The 23,060-nt window shown below is 40.6% G+C and overlaps 1 protein-coding gene across 3 annotated transcripts in view; it reads left to right on the top strand.

Annotated features, from left to right (window-relative positions):
- Positions 1-23,060, top strand: part of DLGAP2 (DLG associated protein 2) — a 1,035,006-nt gene that overhangs the window by 164,172 nt on the left and 847,774 nt on the right. For all 3 annotated transcript variants that reach the window (XM_089679530.1, XM_089679529.1, XM_089679532.1), the window contains exon 3: positions 22,067-22,121. In XM_089679530.1, coding sequence (XP_089535656.1) covers positions 22,067-22,121 — 55 coding nt within the window. The remainder of the gene's footprint in view (positions 1-22,066; positions 22,122-23,060) is intronic.

Here is a 23,060-nt window from a genome sequence, read left to right as displayed (position 1 = left end):
TTGGGACACCCCTCCAAATCATTGGATTCAGCTGTTCCAATCACCTGCATGGCCACAGGTGTATAAAATCAAGCACCTAGGCATGCAGACTGCTTCTACAAACATTTGTGAAAGAATGGGTCACTCTCAGGAGGTCAGTGAATTCAAGCGTGGTACTGTGATAGATTGCACAGGTGGCAACCTAAGTCCATCCGTGAAATTTCCTTCCACGGCCAACTGTTAGTGGTATTATAACAAAGTGGAAGCAACTGGGAACAACAGCAACTCAGCCACGAAGTGGTAGGCCACATAAAATGACAGAGCTGAGTCAGCGCATGCTACAGCACACTGCAGAGTCATTCGCTAAAAACCTCCAAACTTCATGTGGCCTTCAGATTAGCACAACAACAGTGCATAGAGAGCTTCATGGAATGGGTTTTCAAGGCTGAGCAGCTGCATCCAAGCCTTACATCACCAAGTGCAATGCAAAGTGTCGGATGCAGTGGTGTAAAGCACGCCGCCACTGGACTCTAGAGCAGTGCAAACGTGCTCTCAGGAGTGATGAATCATGCTTCTCTGTCTGGCAATCTGATGGATGTGCCTGGGTTTGGCAGTTGCCAGGAGAACAGTGCTTGCCTGACTGCATTGTGCCAAGTGAAGTGTTTGCTGGAGAGGGGATTATGGCGTGTGGTTAATTTTCAGGGGTTGGGCTTGGCCCCTTAGTTCCAGTGAAGGGAACTCTTAAGGCGTCAGCATACCAAGACATTTTGGACAATTTCATGCTCCCAACTTTGTGGGAACAGTTTGGGGATGGCCCCTTCCTGTTCCAACATGACTGCGCACCAGTGCACAAAGCAAGGTCCATAAAGACATGGATGAGTGAGTTTGGGGTGGAGGAACTTGACTGGCCTGCACAGAGTCCTGACCTCAACCCGATAGAACACCTTTGGGATGACTTAGAGCGGAGACTGCGAGCCAGGCCTTCTTGTCCAACATCAGTGCCTGACCAATACTTTTGGTAATAGTGTATGTATATATCTTTTATAAAAATTTCTCAATCTATTAGATAAGAATTTATTCAATTTATTTGAAATGTATATTTTGCTGCTTTAATTTTTGTCTTAGGATTTACCCTGTTAAATGTACACCATTGTTTGTGTTCTTTACTTGTTAGTCCTGAAGAAGGGGCTTTTATGAATTCTATAAATAAGATTTTACCACGCCTGCTCAATCAACAGGTCTTTAATAGACTTATGTCTCAAAACTGTCTTTCTTTCTGAAACTATACTTGTAAATGAGGGAGGAGTCTGTGCAGATTGTGTTATGAACTGTAAAGTTAGCTAGTTGGATTTTACATGTGTACAAATGGAGACGAGTGGTGAAGTGGCCAGAACCTGAGGTTTATCACGTGTATGCCTTTAATACCTTTATGTTGATGTTGATGTGGAATCATATTTATTTTCAATGCATAAGATTCCCAAATAAACTTTCAAGGTCTATAGTTATAGTTTAGAAGTATAGTATAGTTCTATATAGAAGTAAATGCAGCTGATTACTGCTGGGTACCATGACCTTCTACAGGCCCATTGAAAAAAATGTGCTGTTTTTTCTGTCTACCTTACTAATCAAACAGACCAAAATCACAACCTATGTTAAACCATACAGTGAAAATGCCCAATTTATTGCATCCAATTTGCTCATCTGGTGAACAGGGACCTCCTGAGGTTTTGCCTATTCCCACATAAATGCCCTCATGTATGGCAGCATTTGTTCTTGAAATGTTTTGTATGTCTTGCACTGTGTTGAAGCTAAAACCTTTCCAGTTTCCTAGCAAGACCTAATGAAAAATAATGAACCAGACAAGATATGCAGGACAGGAAAAGATCTCTATTAACCTAATATTAATATTATATGTATAATATGTATGAGGCAGCTCATTTGAAACTCAAAAAAAGATTACCTTAGTCAAGAAAACTGTGCTTCTTTCTAAGCTAATTAGTCTGTTTCACAATTTTTTTTGTCAGAACACTGTCTTGTAACACAGCACTTTCTGTTGACTGTCATCTTCTGCAGCTCAAATGTAATCTAAAATGGTTTTTGGAGTTCTTTGTTTGCTCTCCTGTGGTGTCTGACTAACCTGGAAATGAGCTCTGTTCAAATTGATTCCCTCTATCAGTCCACATGATGTTCTGATAACATTCTTCAGAGAGCATTTCATGGCATTCATATTAAATCAGTTCCAAAAAACTTTGACCACTGAGCAGAAGCTATTTATACTTGCATTTGTGCATTGGGAGAAAGGCTCACATTATTTATGATTTGTATGCATTTTAATCTGCAGTCTTTCTTCTAATATCACACGTTTGATAAACCTGTTTTCCCATTGACGGAACAACCTGTGCTTTATATACTGCTGTGCTTTACAGATTGCAAAACTGTTTCTTGTTTTAAAATTAACAGACCGTTTTCTAGTGTTTAAAGAATTTTTACCATGTATGGATGTCTTTGCATAGTTACACTGGTCCAATCAGGACCAACATACCTATGTAAAAATTCTCATACCTGGAATTCTTCTTTAAGGGTTTATTTTTTTCTGTCTGTTTTTATATTTGTAGAAAATATACCATGAAAGTCATTGAAAAGAGGAAAACAATACAATTTTAACTGTTAAACTATTACATTTGGTATGATTAGTACTTTACATATTCTGTGCCACTTTACTATACTGTATACATGATAAAAGAGTAAATAACTTCCGACACATGGTTGTAAAGCAGATCCCTGGGTGACCTTTATTTCGCACTCTAAATCCAATCTGGGTGAATTACATATTTACCTGGTAGGGTGAGTAATGCCATTGGTGAAACAGAGTGAATGTTCCATTATTCACTATTATATAGCAAAAGCTAGCTAGATATGAGATTATCTAGCTTGCTGTGTTCAATGCAGTTTAGTTTGTTGGGGCTTTTATTAAGAACTATCAAAATATTTAATTGAAAGTGTATTTAGATTAGAATAGGCTACAGTGTAGTTCAAAACAAGTGGCGCAGTGGTTTTGTGGTTAGCCTTGCAGCACTGGAGTCCCCCGTTCGTATCCTGGTAAGGACACTGCATGGAGTTTCATGTTCTTCCTGTGCTTGTGTGGATTACTTTCCATACTTAAAAAACACACTGTGTGTATGCATGTGGAATATGGACCTTTAACTGGAATCTCCTTTAGAAAGGGAATATTGTACAGTATGTGAAGCACTGTGCAAGTTGGTGCTATATAAATAACAGCAATAAATAAAAATACACACCATAAATCTATACCTGTATCATCTTATAAAAAATCAGTACTTGGTAAATACAGCCTACTTAAGAATCCCAGCATAATGGAAATCTGCCTCATCTCAGACGGTCCAAATATTGATTAAATGGGTTGAATATATTAGAATGATGGAAAGCCACACTAGCACATTTAAAAATATACATTTTAAGTACCTTGCCATTTGGTTCTATTGGACTAAATATTCCTGCAAGGATGAGTTTAAAAATCTACTCCCTGAATGAGGCTAAATCTCTATCATATCTTTTAATCTCCCCCGAATTTGCTCCCATACTCCTTCTAAACCCCTTTATATCCAATGTGGTCTTATATGAGATAATTAATATCCCTTTCCCCACTTGCAGCAACCCCCCCCCTCTTCCGCCCCCTGTTCACTTATCACTCCCCAGTTCTCATTAGGCATTCCCCTTTTCATTTATCCTGTACCATTTCTTGTCTCTTTGTTTATATTACCCTTGTTATTCCCACTGAGTGACATAACATTTGGTATTGGAGCTCAATATGCTCACTTTTTAGTCTTTTCATTGCACCAAATGACCTTAGGACTTACACCCTATAAGAATGACACATTTTTCTACAGAATCCTTTGCCCTGGGTCTCCTGAAGTAGGAATAGGCAACCTTAGAGGTGAAGATCTACCTGAACAACATGGGAGAAGACAAATATCACCGGGCACAGTGTTGCCTCCTTACACCTGATTTAAACCTCTAATTGCTGTACTACCGTATCACAATCACAGAATTGTAATTGGCAGAGGCACCCTAAGGGTTGTTGACATGTAAAGTTGGAGGGTGGTAAAACCCTGTGGTTGAATCACGGTTTTACTGCTCCCATACCCAATCCCTATCCCCCTTTAGCTGCTGAGGCAGCAGCCAAAGGTATACACATGCCGCAGCAGGAATTAAACCTCCTGTTGCTTTTGGTGGGTGCTACCGCCTGTCAACCGAGACCGATTCAAGTAAATGGGCCATTCTGCAAGTGCCCTGCAACTGCATGCTTCTGTGGGGTCCAAGGGCTTAAAGCAGAAAGCAACACACCACTGCCTGTTTAAGCCTTTGTTTTCTGTACTGCACAAGGTTGCAGGACAATTGCAGAACAGCCTCCTTCACTTGAGTGGGTCATGCTTGACAGGTGCTACACCCACCAACCATGACAGGGCATAGGAGCCAGAAATACAGAGGCAACATCAAGTTATGCTGGTCTTGCTCCCTACTACAGCTCCAATTTTAAAAGTAGTCCCCCTTCATTGCACTCTGTTTGATACTCTGGGATGGCTTGTCAACAATCCGAGACTGAGATCTACCAGTCACCTGGCCAAGATCTACTGATTGCTGACTCCGCCCTAAAGGAATGATAATTAAACCTTCTCATGCAAGATTTATATTAATGTTGTAGAGGTATCAAATGTGCCTTATTGCCTAATGTGCTCTACATGTATATACAATACCAAACATAAATAAAGATTGCAAACAAAACAGAAGACAAATATTTAGTAAATACTTCCCACAACACTCACAATTACCAAGCATGTAGATATAAAACAAAGAGACCCTCAATACCTATTCTTTCAACATGCTGACATGGGTGGCTGATAGCAAATTACCCCAAACGTTCAAGCAAGGATAACCCTTTTCCTCTACAGTTGTGGACTTGTGGTATCTGCTTAGCACAAGGGTCCCACAAAATTTGAGTACCACCTAGGATGTGACTAAATTGTAGATAAAGGATAACTGCCTTCTAATGCGAACATTGCAGTTTACCAGTCATTAGATGTGGTGACTGCATCAGTCTTCTTTTCTTAGTCTTTTCTTCCTCCTCTGTTTTCTCCTAATGATCTGGCCAGTAACACACCTCCTGTATTAGAATGCTCCTACTCTGGATGAATGAGCACAGGGGATAGCAGTTTTGGATAGCAGCTAATACTGTATAAGTAGTCACAGCAAACAGTTTTTTTCCCCATTTGAGAAGAGTTTTACATAAATAATTAAAAGCCTATTATTGTAAGCACCCCTGCTAGTGTTAAATGGTTTGGTTAATCTTTGTAATTGATATATTCTGTTGGAGTGCCTGTTTTTTAAAAAAACAGACTTACTGGCTGGGTCACCAGATGAAAATAGAAGAAAGAAAACCTAAGAGGAAAATGAATGCAGCCATCACATCTTAGAAATCGTAAGCTGCAATATAATGAATGTTTGCTTTTGGGTTTAATACAGCTTTCACTAAGGAAAGCACTTATATTTCATATTCAGTTTTATAAATTAAAACATTTTATTGTGTACAGGCTTGAAGCTTATAGACCTAGAGAAAATAAGTCTTCTTACGAAATATATATTATTATTTGCATTGTTTATCTCCCAATTTATATGCCTTCATTGTGTAACTCCCCATAGCATACCCATTCAATTAATTAATCCTTTCCCTAATGAATACAGTTTCTGTAATGGAATACAACTGATTAGAATGCAGTCTACTCAATGTTTTCTAAATAAGCACACCTATTTGAAATGCACAAGGTATAATGAATCATGATTCAAAGTTCATTGTCATCACAGAGTAAGGGAGCAAAGCACAAAGTCTATGTCTAATGTAAGAGCTAGAGGAGATGCCTTTTCATTTTCAGTTTTTTAACCTACATTGTGCTTTATTTTTTAAAATAAACAGTATTTATACAATTTATTTACATAATTGGAAATATTGAATACACATGTTATGTCTGTATAACTATACAGAGCTTTATATTTCAGTGTAATTGTTCCCCACTTACTACACACAATGGGGAATATTTATAAAGCAGTGAATCTGACACTTACCAAGCATTCACTGTAGGGGAATAGTCCCGTTGCATGTGCTTTATATGATGGTGATTGATTTCACCCCCACTGATTGTTTTGTGAAAGTCATATATACTGCTTTTAAATAAATGCCTCTGTCTGTTTGAATAATTTGAAACGGAACATAAAATGTTTATTTTTTTCTTTTATCAGCAAAACCTAGAAAGATAAAAAAAAAAATCCAAACATGCAATCTACAAGAATTTTGCCTAATCTTCTCCTAAAGACAATGTTTAACTGTTTGAAAATTGTTTCATTATCTAGTATAAGATTCTGCTAGAGAGGTACTTCTTGTTTTGAAATACTAAGCACAAGGTTGGTTCACCTTGGCAATCCATGCAAATTATTTTCGGCAAACCAGTCTACTCAACCTGCAAGCTAGATTTCCTCCTTTCAACATTTCTTTCCTTACATTTTTATTCACATTAGAGCCAACATAAATCTTTAAGTCATCTAGGTTAGAAAATCACAGACCAGAAAAAATGAAAGCCTGTAAGCATTAATCAAAAGTACATTTTCATTACTAACAGTACTGCTTTTAAGAATAGTCAAGTCTATATTTATCTGTAATTTAGGTTTAGCTAGATCAAGAACAAATAAAAGGTAAAATTCTGTTTACCTCATACAGGCGCATAATGAAAAAGGTACAATTACAAAAAGGTAAGTAACAATTACACGTCTCTTTTAAGACCATAATTTAGCACATTTTTATATTTTGGGTTATGTTTTAAGCTCAAGTCAGGGTTTATATTTAATGTTTCCATTTTCAACACGTTAAATTTTATAGAACATATACATGGGTTGGATAAAAATATGGAAACACCTCAGGATTTGCAGGTGTGAAAGTGACATATTTCACGTTGAAAGTGGAAAAGATGTAACATTCTTTTGCTTCCGCTGTGTGATGAGACATCTAGCTAACAGGTGGGAAGTCTTACTTTCGTCATTCACTGCATGCGCTGCTAGTAATACAGAGTCGTGTCAGAGCTTACTGAGCTTCAAAAAGAGGGCAAATTGTTGGTGCCCGCTTACTGTAGCTGCTGCCTCTGTAACTGAAGTTGCCAATTTATTTGCCATATTGCGAGATATAGTATCAAAGGTTATTATGGCATCTACAGTTTCCAGGAAAACATTGTCTGATAAGCATAAGCACAGCCAACAGAGACAAAAGGACACTGTGCAGGATTGCGACTTGGAATAGGAAAACAACTGCTGCAAAAGTGACCGCAGAGCACAGTCTCAGTCCAAAGGCGAAAGCCCGTGTCCACAAAAACTGTGCGGAAGGACTTCCATAAGCAAAACATACACAGGTGATCTGCAATTACCAAACCACTAGTGACCAAAATGAATGCTCAGAAGAGGAGAAGGTGAAGCAACACCCATAAATCGTGGACTATCTATCAATGGAATAATATGGTCCGATGAATCAAGCTTCATAGATATATATATATATATATATTTATGGCAGGCCCCATCATCACCTTGAAAGGTAGAGTCACTGTCAGCGGTAATGTACACATTTTGGCCAACCATGTGCACCTCATGGTGCAGACATTGTTTTCTGAAGACAACACCATTTACCAAGATAATAGTGCTCCAATTCACACAGCTGGTGTTGTCAAATTGTGGTTCGATGAGCATGCAGACAAAGTCTTACATATTCCCTGGGCGCCGTAGTCGCTGGACCTCAATATCATAGAGCCACTGTGGTCAATTTTAGTGAACAAGTTTCAGTCTCATTTTTCCATCTCCGACATCTCTGCAAGAATGGGAATAATTTTTGCATGAAGAGTGGTTTCAGATCCCATTATCCACCATCCAAGACTTATATTTGTTAATTCCCAGGAGAATCAGGGCCATCTTGGATTGCAAAGGTGGTCCAACACCATATTGGGTAACGTTTTCATTCTTTTACCTTCTGTTTCCATAATTTCGTCCAACTGTCGTGCAACCCATACAAATGTTCAAAAGTAGTCCACATATGAAAGGAATTCAGACTGCATCCATAAGGCATAGGAGACAATCTTTCTTAAAATAAGGATCAATTAATATGACATGCAGACTAAGTTAACAATGATACACCGTATAAGAGCAACAAGAGAGAAATGGGAAAGAGAAGGTAGGGGAGAAAGGGGGATTCTATTTTTTTTTTAATGTTATAGTAATGGATAAGGGGACACTAGTAACAGTACAGCATGACATGCCCCCATTTCTTAGCAGTTCCCTTTATGCTTTCAGGGCCGCACAGTGGGGTTTATTTACTAAAGCCGTAGAGTGCAAAATTAGGCTCACTTCTGCATAGAAACCAATCTGCTTCCAGGTTTTATTGCCAAATCTTAATTGAACAAGCTGAGATTAGAAGCTGATTGGTTTATATGCAAAGTGAGCCTGATTTTGCACTTTCTAGCTTTAGAAAATAAACCCCAGTGTGAAAGAGCCAGCTTACTCTATGACAGGCTTCATCAATACATGGTAATTTGTTTTACTGGGAAACTCAATTTGCTTAAATGATCTGGTAAGCTAAAGGACAACTTATCAGTCCACGCCTGGATTGCAGAGTATGTTGAAATCAACACGAACAGGACCACAAACAGTCACCCAAGGGGATTCAGCAGTAACCATGCTTTTAAGTATGCTGGGGCATATGGGGCTAGAATCCACTTGGCAACCTAATCGGGGTCAGACTGGGGACTTGGGTGAAAACGTGAGAAGGAGGGTCCAAAATAAAATGTTGCATGCAGTGGCAAAATATTGGTATGACTTACTATGACAGGGCATAGCTAAACAAATACAGTATATTGTAAATATATATATAAATATATATATACATGTTGAACCATTCTGAGGTTTTTTTTCATTACAAAGGTTTTCATTTAGTTTTGAAGCAACAGAATAGCTAACCCTACCTGCAGTACACTATTACTATTTATGTGCTACAGTGACTGACCAAGACTGTTCATGTTACAAAAGACTGTCATTGGCCAGTTGCATTTACACAGACTGCTATAGACTTACCACATATCACAAAACATTGTCAAAAGGAAACTATTCAATTACATACTGCACACAGATTCTGCACGCAAAATGTAGAGAGCTTACACATCATCTGAGCCCATCTTAAAGGAGAATACTGTATAAGGTGCTATTGGAGGTGTTAAATTTTTATAGGGGAACTTAGAGGAAGAAAAATATAAAATCTCTAGTGAGGAACGTACCTGGAGACTTGAATGGGGATTCAGCCATAGGACTATTGACAGCTAGTTGAGATGGTATGAAGGAGTACTTTCGAACCCTAGAAAGTCAATATGATCCTCATTCAAGCAGGACAAAGTCTATAGCAGTGGAGTGGAATATTACTGAAAGTCCTAGATAGAATACTTATAGGACCCATGAATGGGTTCATATAGAGAGTATGTTGTGAGTCAATATGTAAATGAAAGATTGATAAAGTCCCTTAATAGTTACTTCCAGTGATAGAAGGATTATTCCTTGTTGATTCAATAAACCTTTACTAGATCTGGGTTCCTCTTGGGGATATGTTTGTTATAGAATATTTCCTTGTGTGGAAGGGCAGGTTTTTTTTTACCACCAACCCACTTTCCAAGAAAGGTTAATAATTATTGGAAGAGTGCATAGCAGAGCCATATAAAGCAGTGTGCTTACAGTGAAACACAGACACAGCCCACTTAGTAAAACAGCACACAGTTAACCCTGTGATCACCCCACACGTTAAACCCTTCCTGCCCAGTGCCATTAGTAGCGTCAGTGCTTTTTATTAGCACTAATCACTGTATTGGTGTCACTGGGGATATTGGTGACACCAAGTCAGTTCACCCCAGTGTCAGAATGCCTGCCGCAGTCCCGTTATAAGTCGCTGATCCCTGCCATTACTAGTAAAAATAAATGTAAAAAAATTAAAAAATCCAGCATCTATACCGCCATTTGAAACCGCTATAACTTTCACGGAAACCAATTAATTTACACGTATTGGGATTTTTTTTTAGCAAAGACATGTAGTAGAATACATTTTGGCCTAAACTTATGACGAAATTAGTTTTTTTTTTACTGGACATGTTTAATAGCAAAAAGTAAAAATATTGTTTTTTTTTCCCCAAAATTGTCAGTATTCTTTTGTTTATAGCACAAAAAATAAAAAAACACACAGGCGATCAAATAACACAGAAAGAAAGCTCTATTTGTGGGAAAAAAGGATCTACTATTAATTTGGGTGCAGCATTGCATGACCGCACAATTGTCAGTTAAAACAATGCAGCACCGTATCGCAAACAATGGCCTGGTCAGGAAGGGGGGTAAATCCTCTGGAGGGCAAGTGGTTAATTTTGGTTTGTTACCTTTAAAGTCCTTTATATTTTTTTCTTGTTAGGGATGTAACCTATCATATTGCTCTGAATAAATATACTGAATGCTATTAAAAGTATTAACCATGCAGATTTACAAGGGCAGAATCATTCTGTGATTATGATTAACTTTTATGCTCAACTCCAGATGAAGCATGGAGCAGAAGACGGCCAGGGATATGTTAGAGAATAATTGCCTTTGTGGTCTATTTTCTTGCCTACTCTTTCCCTAGCTCCCCAAATGGCTTTGGACAACTACTAGACAGAAAAATTGCCATGGACTGGGATTCAAAACAGCTCTCGTCTCACATCTATGGGTACTTCTAGTCTTTGTGCCCATAGTTTAACAAAAAATATTATCTATAAGAACCTGCATCCAAGACAGGTCATGACATTTTTATCCTGCCTGGAAATGTTAAATTGCTAAAAATTTCAACTACAATATTTATAATTCTGCCGTTTCTAAAGTTTTAGAAAACGTTGAAGCATGCAGAAAATTACAGCTATAAAAGTAGGAACTATTCCGGTGCTAGCAGTGTGATGAAATGAAAATGGAAGTAAAGGTATTTGATACTTAATGTTGAACAATCATGTGCTGCACAGCAGGCTGCCGCTGGTTACCATGGGACTCAGACTCCTACAAATTAACTCAGAGCTGATCATTTTTAGTCCAGCAAATAAAATGGATATCATGCTGCAAAAGAATGTTACGTTACTAAACCAGAAGGAGATTCACTTGAGGGCATATTTATGAATATCAGGCAAATCTAGGCACATCCGCTTGCCTAGATTAGGCTGCATTCACCAGGTGCTCCCTGACATTCAGTGTGTATATTTTCTGCAATTATAGCATGGATTTGTGGAGGCTAAAGATGCCAATAAATGTAAATAAGGATTTTAGAATATAATCTCTATTTGCAAGTCGCTGATTGTTCAGGTAGTGTGTGCAGTGGTGAGCAATGGTGCAGCAGGACCTCCAAAGGAATTACTGGTAAATCACTGATAAAATGAATTGCTATCTATAAATAGTGAATATGCAATACAGTTTGAGGCTGGCAGTAGGTTGTGCTCACTGTGTGCATTCCAAGGTTCAGTTTTTAATACGTGCACCTTTAGGCTCCATGTACACTGCAGCTGATAAACTCACGTTTAGGAGCTTTTCTGCATTTTTTTCAGCAGCCCCTGAACTCTCCCTAATGTTTTCCTGTGTATCCATGTACACTATGTCGTTTACAAGCAGTTTAGTTTACAGTTGTTTTTTTTAACACACCAAACTTGCGTTCAGGATTAGATTTTATGAGCGTTTCAAACGCCAAATGCTTGTAAATGCGGCTAACTGCGTTTATAAGCATTTGCGTTTGGAAATTTTTTTTAACTGTTCCATTTCCAGATGCTGTCCAGGGACTTTTTTCATCATGAAAAATGCATGCAAAGCATTTTGCTGGTACTCAAGTGGACCTGGTACACCATACTTTGAGGTTTTGTATGAAAGAAAATATGTTAGACACTGCTGCAATAATTTCTGCACAGAAAAGAGCTGGAACACATCCTAACACCACAAAGAAAAAGACAGCTAATCTCAACAAATCCTGCTCTCTCTGCTTCTTACGTAGCTACATAGTCTGGCTGAAAAAAGACAAAAGTCCATCCAGTTCAACCATAGAAAAAAAAAAAAAGTTATAATCATATACCCACAGTTGATCCAGAGGAAGGTAAAAAAAACCCAGCAAAGCACAATCCAATTTGCTCCTGCTGGGAAAAAAATTCCTTCCTGATCCCCCGAAAGGCAATCGGATATTCCCTGGATCAACTTTACCTATAAATGTTAGTATCCAGTTATATTCTGTGTATCTAAGAAACAATCCAGGCCCTTTTTGAAGCAATCCACTGTTGTCCAAAGCTTCTGCTCTCTCTATTTCTCTCAAAATGTCTGAAATAGTTAATTTTTTACTGTTTTTCAGGGCATTCTGGGGATTTTGGATGGTCCCCTGAGGTCATCTTTAAAAAATGCTTCTAAACGTAAACACGCATAAACGCGGTATTCAAACATGGCTAAACAGACGTTTTTTAACCTACGTTTTCCAGCAGTCAGTTTCCATCATTCAGAAGTGTTTTCCAAACATCCCGTGTACATGGAGCCTTAACGAGCAGCTTATCATCCAACCAGTGTGTACAAGTATAAAAGTCATGCTAAAACAGTTGAGATATAACCATGCAAAATAAGTATTAACAAATACGTAATACCTTCCGTTACCACTGAAAACATTTAATCACATTGTATTACCCACATTTAAAACTGTTATACATGAATTCCCTATGGATATGAACTGATGTTACACAATGATACATCATATTATAATCAAATAATGTTGCCATAGTACTAAAACATTCCAAACATAGTGGATTAATAAATTGGTATTTTAGTCAAAGTACCAGCATAGTGCAATAATTTTCTCTGCTTCTGTTTTCAGAAATTTAAAAATTAATATTTTCATTTTGGAAGTCTGAAATTAGCTATTAAATTGCTAATATCTCTAGGGTTACCTGAAGGCTTCATCTGCAGATAAGAACAAGGTCATGGGATGAACTGCTGTAGGTTTTTCAGTCCCTTACCATCCTGTTTTTTAGATTAGTAAGACTGCCTCCAACCCAGAATAATTTTTAATTTTGCTTTAAAGGGTCCACTAAAAACTTTGCTATAGGGAAAGCCTAGGAATGTTAGTTGTGCCTAAACTGTACCCTAAAAAATGGACCCTTTGTCTGGAATTCCTCCTGATAATAGCAGTGTAGTTCCTGGTATGTGAGGGTGCCTAGGCACTACTGTGCCCACATCTTCATAGTTGTGTATATCTGCAGTTTGAGATCTAAGGCATTGTGGCTGCTAAACTCATAAGGTTTAAGGTTCTTCCTGAAGACTCAAAACCCTACCTCTACCAAGATGTCTGCCTCCACACAGACACTGTGCAGTACAAGGCATGGTTAGTAACTAGGCAAAAACCCTTCTGCAGGGGAATTGCCTTTTTTGGGCTCAGCTTCCACGGTTTAGGACATGAGCTGTGAAAGTTGCACCCAAAAAATTCAAGCGGAGGCCAAAGGACTAGTCACTTTTTTTTTTTGTTGCATATAGGCTCCCTATAGCTGAAATTTCCCTTATTACTGACTGACCATGCCTTGTTCCACACTGTTTCCCATTCAGAGACTTGTCATCTTGGTGAAGGGTCTGCCCTTCCCTTCCTCATGTTCAGATTTACACCCTGGTGAGTGCTGATCTAATGATTGATGGGGTGATGATCAAGATTCAGCAAGAGGGATTCAGAAAGCACAGATTAAATGAAGCAGAAGCAGGGAGATCCTTGCACTGCAGGTTTTCAAGTACAGTTTTTACAGCAGCAAAATAAACCAATGATTCATGATGAGTATATTTTCTAACTTTTTTGAGTTTAAACACATTTCAGTATTAAGCATAGAACTTCATTAACTTTTATGGGAAGAAAATATCTAACAGTGTGCCTGGAGTAGTTGTCAGGCTTTCCTGGCATTCCACAAGACTAATTTTGTTGGGATGAGCTGCTGTAGATTTTTCTTTCCCTACCAACCTTGTTTGGTGGATTAGTAAGGATACCTACATCATAAAAACCTTTTGAATTTAGCTCAGAATTGTTTTAAAGGGTCACTGCACCCAAAAATCGTATTTAAAGTGTGCCTGAAATCAAAACCTAAAGATTTGCTATGTTATAGGGAACACATAGTAATGTTTATTGTACCTAAGCAGTACTCTGAAAAAGGTGCCCTTTGTCTGGAATTCCTCTCTCAGATATTATAATGTCTCTGTTAGACCTACATTATTGAACGGGTGCAATTTCAGTTCTATGGGTAATGTCACGTTTCTGTAATTATTATTTGTTTGCTTGACATTGTCATGCTTCAGGGTGAATGTAGCCATGTCGAGTGTCCTAACTGAAATAAAAACCAAGCGGGTCAAAAAGAAAACTCAGGCTTTCAAATGTTAGCTAAAAATACACTCCTTTCCTTCTTTGGAAAGTTAGGAAGTAAGCATGTTACATTACCTCCCATTTGCTAATAGCTTAATACATCAAATTAAATGTAAATGTCACTTGTAACTAGAAAATCCATTTCTTTCATTTGCGTTCAGCTGCTATTGCATTACAGTCATCTGGATGACTGTGTTTGCTAGCTGTTTTATATATTATGATCTATCCATAACCATAAATTATTAGTATTCCTGTGTTGTTAAGTGGTCATAAACGCAACCTAACACTATTGGGTACATTTATAAAAATTCTGATGTGTGAATGTTTGGGCATTTGTACAGATGTCACCAATAATCTACATAAATTTGTCTAATATGTTTATTTGCATAATATCATTAGTTCCATCTAGTGGCCTTAATGTGGTATTTTCCTCATTTTAGTATTTCAGGAAAATACTTCATTATGGTCAGTAGATGGAGATTATTTGTAATGGCGGGAGATGGTCAGAGACTGTGGACCTGCTAAGGGAGATGATCAGACTTTTGATAGTGAAAATGGTCAGAGACTACAGATATGATAGTGAAGATGGTCAGAGACTGCAGGCATACTACAGGAGCTGGTCAGAGACTGAGAGATACTACAGGAGATGATCAGAGACTGCTTACCTATTAGAGGAGATGGTCAGAGACTGAGGAACTACTACAGGAGATGGTCAGGGACTGCGAACATACTACAAGAGATGGTCAGAGACTGAGGACCTATTACAGGAGATGGTCGGAGACTGCGGACATACTATAAAAGATGGTCGGAGACTGCGGACATACTACAGGAGATGGTCAGAGATTGCAGGCATACTACAGGAGATGGTCAGAGATTGCAGGCATACTACAGGAGATGGTCAGAGACTGCAGGCATACGACGGGAGATGGTCAGAGACTGTGGACCTACAACAAGAGATGGTCAGAGGCTGAAGACCTACTACTGGAGATGGTCGGAGACTGTGGACCTACTATGGGAGATGGTCAGAGACGGAAGGCATACTATAGGAGATGGTCAGAAATGAAAGGCATACTATAGGAGATGGTCAGAGACGGAAGGCATACTACAGGAGATGGTCAGAGATGGAAGGTATACTACAAGAGATGGTCAGAGACTGTGGATCTACTATGGGAGATGGTCAGAGACTGTGGACCTACTATGGGAGATGGTCAGAGACTGTGGACCTACTATGGGAGATGGTCAGAGACTGCGGATGGCATACTACAGGAGATGGTCAGAGATGGAAGGCATACTACAGGAGATGGTCAGAGACTGCTTACCTACTACAAGAGATGGTCAGAGACTGAGGACCTACTGCAGGAGATGGTCAGAGACTGAGGACCTACTACGGAAGATGGTCAGAGACTGAGGACCTACTACGGGAGATGGTCAAAGACTGTGGACCTACTATGGGAGATGGTCAAAGACTGAGGACCTACTACGGGAGATGGTCAGAGACTGTGGTACTACTACAAGAGATGGTCAGAGGCTGCAGACCTACTACTGGAGATGGTCGCAGACTGTGGACCTACTATGAGAGATGGTCAGAGACGGAAGGCATACTATAGGACAGCGGTTCTCAACCTGGGGGTCGCGACCCCTTTGGGGGTCGAACGACACTTTCCCAGGGGTCGCCTAAGACCATGGGAAAACACATATTTCCGATGGCCTTAGGAACCGAGACACCGCTCCTTGATCCGTCTGCAGGTGTGGGCGGGATGACATGCCGTCATCTGGACACACCCCCGGGATCAATCCTTCCTCGTCGGTGATTGACCGCCGGAACTGTAGCTCAAGAGAGGCACACAGGCGGCCAATCACCGGCGAGGAGGTGGAGCTTGGAAAGGAGGAGCCGAGCGGCACCGCGAAGCACGAGCGAGTGAAGAGGAGGAAAGCGGCCGGAGAAGGAAGCCATCTGACCGGTAAGTGTTTGTACCATGGGAGAGGGAGGGAGCGAGCGAGCCCAGGCTGGAGCAGGGGTCAGCAAGGTAAGTATCATTGGTGTCAGTGGGAGGAATAGTGCCCAATCATTGGTGTCACTATTACCAATGATGGGGCACTATTCCTCCCCCCACTGACACCAACGATGGGGCACTATTCCTCCCCCCACTGACACCAACGATGGGGCACTATTCCTCCCCCCACTGACACCAACGATGGGGCACTATTCCTCCCACTGACACCAACGATGGGGCACTATTCCTCCCACTGACACCAACGATGGGGCACTATTCCTCCCACTGACACCAACGATGGGGCACTATACTTCCCTCTGATACCAACGATGGGGCACTATTCCTCCCACTGACACCAATGTTGGGGCACTATTGCTCCCCCTGATGCCAATGATGGGGCACTATTCCTCCCACTGACACCAATGATGGGGGCACTATTCCTCCCACTGATACCAATGATGGGGCACTATTCCTCCCACTGACACCAATGATGGGGCACTATTCCTCCCACTGACACCAATAATGGGGCCGTATTCCCCTTACTGACACCAATGATGGGGCACTATTCCTCCCACTGACACCAGTGATGGGGCACTATTCCTCCCACTGACACCAATGATGGGGCACTTTTCCTCCCACTGACACCAGTGATGGGACACTATTCCTCCCACTGACACCAGTGATGGGGCACTATTCCTCCCACTGACACCAATGATGGGGCACTATTCCCCCCACTGACACCAATGATGGGGCACTATTCCCCCCACTGACACCAATGATGGGGCACTATTCCCCCCACTGACACCAATGATGGGGCACTATTCCCCCCACTGACACCAATGATGGGGCACTATTCCCCCCACTGACACCTATGATGGGGCACTATTCCTCCCATTGACACCAACGATGGGGCACTATTCCTCCCCCCACTGACACCAACGATGGGGCACTATTCCTCCCACTGACACCAATGATGGGGCACTATTCCTCCCACTGACACCAATGATGGGGCACTATTCCTCCCACTGACACCAATGATGGGGCACTATTCCTCCCACTGACACCTATGATGGGGCACTATTCCCCCCACTGACACCTATGATGGGGCACTATTCCTACCACTGACACCAATGATGGGGGCACTATTCCTACCACTGATACCAATGATGGGGCACTATTCCTCCCATTGACATCAGTGATGGGACACTATTCCTCCCACTGACACCAATGACGTGGCACTATTCCTCTCACTGACACCAATGATGGGGCACTATTCCTCCCACTGACACCAATGATGGGGCACTATTCCCCCCACTGACACCTATGATGGGGCACTATTCCTACCACTGACACCAATGATGGGGCACTATTCCTACCACTGACACCAATGATGGGGCACTATTCCTACCACTGATACCAATGATGGGGCACTATTCCTCCCATTGACATCAGTGATGGGGCACTATTCCTCCCACTGACACCAATGATGAGGCACTATTCCTCCCACTGACACCAATGACGTGGCACTATTCCCCACACTGACACCAATGACGTGGCACTATTCCTCCCACTGACACCAGTGACGTGGCACTACTCCTCCCACTGCAAAATTACAGTTATGAAGTAGCAACGAAAATAATTTTATGGTTGGGGGTCACCACAACATGAGGAACTGTATTAAGGGGTCGCGGCATTAGAAAGGTTGAGAACCACTGCTATAGGACATGGTTAGAGACAGAAGGCATACTGTAGGTGATGGTCAGAGATGGAATGCATACTACAGGAGATGGGCAGAGATGGAAGGTATACTACAGGAGATGGCCAGAGACTGCTTACCTACTACAAGAGATGTTCAGAGACTGCAGACCTACTGCAAGAGATGGTCAGAGACTGAGGACCTACTACGGGAGATGGTCAGAGACTGAGGAACTACTACAGGAGATGGTCAGAGACTGAGGACCTACTACAGGAGATGGTCAAAGACTGAGGACCTACTACAGGAGATGGTCAGAGACTGCGGACCTACTACAGGAGATGGTTAGAGACTGCAGACATACTACAGACATGTCACAGCGATTCTACCCACAAATCGCTAGATGTGAACAGGACCTAACCCAACAGCAATGGAGGCTCAATCATCAACTTTGCCAGTTTCCACAGCCATGCAATCTCTCAGGCTTGAATTATCTAGTATGAAGGAACAGAAGAAATTCACCAGCGAGTACAGCAGTAGTAAGGTAACCTGGGGAGAACACAAAAGAAAGAGGGACATACCTGGACTGGAAAGGAGAGCAGCAACCTCCACTTAATCCACATAGCTGGCCCGCCGGTCCGGCAGATACACCGCAAGTGTCCTGCACTCTCGTGCTCTTCCCTCAAAGCTCCTGCCCCAAGCAGAGGAACTGCAAGGAGCCAATAGCAATAGAGCGGTGGGTGGGACAGATGCTGGCCGTTCCTTCTTTGCTCTGTGCTGCTGCCTCGTGTTAGTCAGCCTCCCTCACTTCGCCCAACCCAAGCCTGACAGCACGGCCTGCCTAGTGGGTGAGGCGCCGTGGCGGAGTAAACAGGCACCACCTACAGCAGCACAGCAGGGACACCAGTAAGTTGATTTTTGGATGGATGCTTGGGGGGGGGGCGTTGAACCCCCCTGACCCCCCCCCCCTTATCTACCTACCTGACTTCAGCATAGAAGCCAATCAGCTTCCAGGTTTTATTGCCAAAGCTTAATTGAACAAGTTGAGGTCAAAAGCTGATTGGTTTCTATGTAGAAGTGAGTCTGATTTTGCACACTCTCTGGCTTTAGTAAAATAATAAACCCCTATGAGTGTGCTTTCTACATGATACTTCTGTAGCCCCTTGGAATTATGGCTTTTATGGATAACTGACTAAAATGCAAGGCAGTGTCAAACAAGTGCTTTTGGGAAACTGGTGAGACAAGAAAAACAAATTGAACAATGCCAGTTCAATATGTATTAGAACATGATATTATTTATTGCAGCTTTGTTCCATCTACAGAACTCTTTTTAATTAGTTTTGCCTAGCAGTCAAAAACCTGTGTGTCGTTCCCTCTATTTCCTCTTAGAAGAAATAGATTGCTTGTAAAAATATTTTAAAAACCCTATTATGCAGTTAAAGAGCGCACTAAATGCAAACATTCGTCTATCTGACATAGAACTATTCTTCATGTTTCAATAAGTATGGCTAGAACTATAGGTCTATTTCAGTGTCTCAAAGCAAATCATTTTAATATATTGAAATAAAAAATCACAACTAATAGCTTTATATAATATAAAAAATGCTAAATTTTCTTATGGCATCCAATCATAATTCATAAGTATAATAAAGCTAAATAACAGCTTTGGCTCTTGCTTTGGCTTACAGGACGTCAATGCTCTGTGCTAACAAAGTTCTCAGGTTCTTTAAGGTCTATTAAAGTGCAACTAAAGGCATTTTTTTCTTCATTTTGGCTACACTAATGTAGGGTTTTAACCCCTGTCAGGTTTTTTTACCTGATGTGTCCCATTTGGGAAATTTCTCTTCACTTCCTGTGCCATATCCAAACAGGAAGTGAGAGGAATCAATTCAGCCTGAGTTTCACATTTCCTCCTCTGAAACTCCTTCATTGACTGCTTTGCAGCTTGGAAGCAGAAGGCATTTAAGTGTTTCTGATCTCCCCAAGCTGGCTCAGTCGCTCAGATTTCTGAGGGACTGTCAGTGGGCCCTTTCAGATCATCCAAATCTTCTGTTCCAGGATCTGATTCACATTCAGCAGTGCACCATCTCTTAAGTGCAAATACATTTACTACCTCACCATCACTCAAGACATATAGACACATGCCATATAGTGTTTTCTGTTTTCTAAGCCACCTTCATGAAAATAATTAAAACACACTCACATTCAGTAGTGCATCATCTCATAGGTGTGCTGTTGAATGTGAATGTGTTTTTAATGGTTTTTAAGACTATGGTAGAAGAGAAGTGGAATAAATCGCTGGACACTTCATGATAAGAAGTGGAAGAAGTATATTATATTAGTCCCAGCAGTTGGGACTTGTATATTGGAATTTCACTTTATACTGTATATAATAAATTTGTTTGTACTTGTGAATAGATTTGTCACTTCACAAGCATATATGGTTTGAGGTCCTTTTTCTTTTATGTATGATTATAGTAGGAGTAGCACTGCAAATATATATATATATATTGTTTAGACTTGAGCAGGGGCGGACTGACAACTCATGGGGCCCCCGGGCAATAGGGGATCATGGGGCCCCTGTGTCCTTTCCCAAACTCAAAAAAGCCTATGAAATAGGTACCAGGGGCATCTCATGGGGCCCCCTACTGACCCCGGGCCCTCAGGCAGTGCCTGAGTTTCCAAATGGTCAGTCCGCCCCTGCACTTGAGTATCATCAAAGGTCAGATTTAGGCCTTGATGATCCATTTTAAAAGCTTAGTAAAAGCTTTCATTCAGGGTGCTGTTCAAATTGTTCCCCTTGTCCATTCCCAAATGTCCATGTGGGATCCTAACCTGAATTTGTTGACTCTCCAGAAACCACCCTTTGATCCTATTACATACTGTGTATTTAGGTCGGTGGCCTTAATCTGCCAATAAACCCCTTATGAATATAGACAAGATTGTATTGAGCCCAAAAGCCTCATTTCTTTCCAAAGTGGTCATTCCCTTCCACCTTAACCTGTACCTCTTGCTCCTAGCCATCCCAAGGAGGTCTCCTTTCATTGTCTTGATACTGTTCTAGTCTGTCTCTCAGCTATTCTTTTTGTTGGACAACTTGCATCTTATTCCACCATCTCTAGATGGTCAAATTAACATTCACGCTTATGGGCTTAAGGGCAAAGGTCCACTTTTCCCTGCCACAGCACACCCTACTAGATCTATTAGTGCTTCTTAGGCTTTCTAGCAACAAGTATCTGTTTCTCAGATATGCAAGATTGCCACCTTGTCCCCTGTTCATACATTTGCTTAGTTTTACCAGGTAGTTGTTCTGGCATCTTTTTAATGCCAGTTTCAGTTGTAAGGTTCTTCAGGTGGTTCTGTGAGTTCTCCCAAGCCCCTTCTGTTCACCTGGTGTTACATGGGCCTGTTGACTGTTTTTGATTGCTGTGTTGCCCATTCCTCTATAGTAGAATAGTAAATATAGTATGACATCCTAAATTGTAATGAATACCATCCTGTGTCCTGTAATGTATGATTAAAAAAAATTTTTCTTACGTGTAAATACAGGACACAGGTCCCACCCACCTGTCTCTCATGATCCAGTCAGAATTTTTCTTGCTTACAAAATTGACTTACTGTGCGTGGGAGAATTATGCAAGGCTGTCGTAACAGTTTGGCCAGTGTCCTGATGGGGGTGGCATAAACCTACATTCCTGAATACCATACTATTTTCTGAAATGTACTCCCAGAAATGATTATTACAGGTAGGACAAAAATTCTATTCTTTTAGGGAAAAGCACGGCAATTGTTTATGGTACATAGAGCTTTAAATCTGCTTAAAATTCACTGCTTTATTAAGTATGATTACATTGTTCTAATGTGTTTTCCATCTTTTTATCTTCTTTCAAGGTTTTGCCTGGGATTCTTCAGAAACATTGCTGTATTTTGCCTGACAGAAACACAGGTAAACATGGATTTTATTTATTTTTCCTTTCATGGTAAATTTCTCATCTGGAAAAAGATTTGGCTTTGTTTACTGTAACAAAAAAATATATTTTCTTACATGATCAGACAACCTATCTAGAAATCAAATCTGATCACTATTTTTTTTTATATTACCTACAATGCATATGTGTGTTTTTCACTGTTGACAAAGTCCTGAGTCCTGCTTAACTGCACGCTGTGGCAAATGTAACCTAAATTAGGCTAACTGTAAAGTATGCTTAAAAAAGAGTATATATGAATAAAATGTTGAAGAATATGTATTGCAGATGGCAGAATATCACATTCACTTAGCACCCGTGAAAAGCCTGTAATGCACTGGAGACTTAGGGTCAGTAAAAGGCAACGATGCTGGAATAACAGTCTATTTAAAGATTCACAACATATACTCCACAGGGGATATTGAAGGATGCAACTGCTCTCTTCTATTTACTGCTGATTCCATAAACCTTGTGTCAAAGCTGGTCAGTACTAGATAAGTAAGATGTGGAGATGTAGTTCAGTCACTGTGCTTGTGATTATTTGCAGGGTTTGGTTTCTTAGTTCTGTGTGATTATTTGTGTTGACCCCCCAAAAAAAGAAACTGAATCATAAGAAACAAAGGTTAGCGTGTGCTGTCTTTAAGTTATTGTTTTATTTGGAAATAGTGCACATTTGAACACTGCCTCTGTTGATAATTTGGAAATAGTAGCAGGCTAACACTGGATGTAAGTTCTGAATGGGTCCACCCAAAATCATATTGTAGCTTAAGCCACCTAATGGTGCCCTATATCTCTCAGGAACTCTGGTGGTGAGATATGTACACTTGGGTTTCAAACAATAAAACAGAAAAATTCCAAGCTCAACTTACCGACCAGCGTGCAACGAACCAAATTGTCCTGTCTAACAGTTTGCATTAAAA

Source organism: Staurois parvus, unplaced genomic scaffold (assembly GCF_062004578.1).
Source record: "Staurois parvus isolate SC_StPar_1 unplaced genomic scaffold, SC_StPar_1.0 ptg000226l, whole genome shotgun sequence".
In the NCBI taxonomy this organism is placed as follows: Eukaryota; Metazoa; Chordata; class Amphibia; order Anura; family Ranidae; genus Staurois; species Staurois parvus.
The sequence above is the reverse complement of the archived record's forward strand: the minus strand, read 5'-3'. Positions and strand labels throughout refer to the sequence as shown.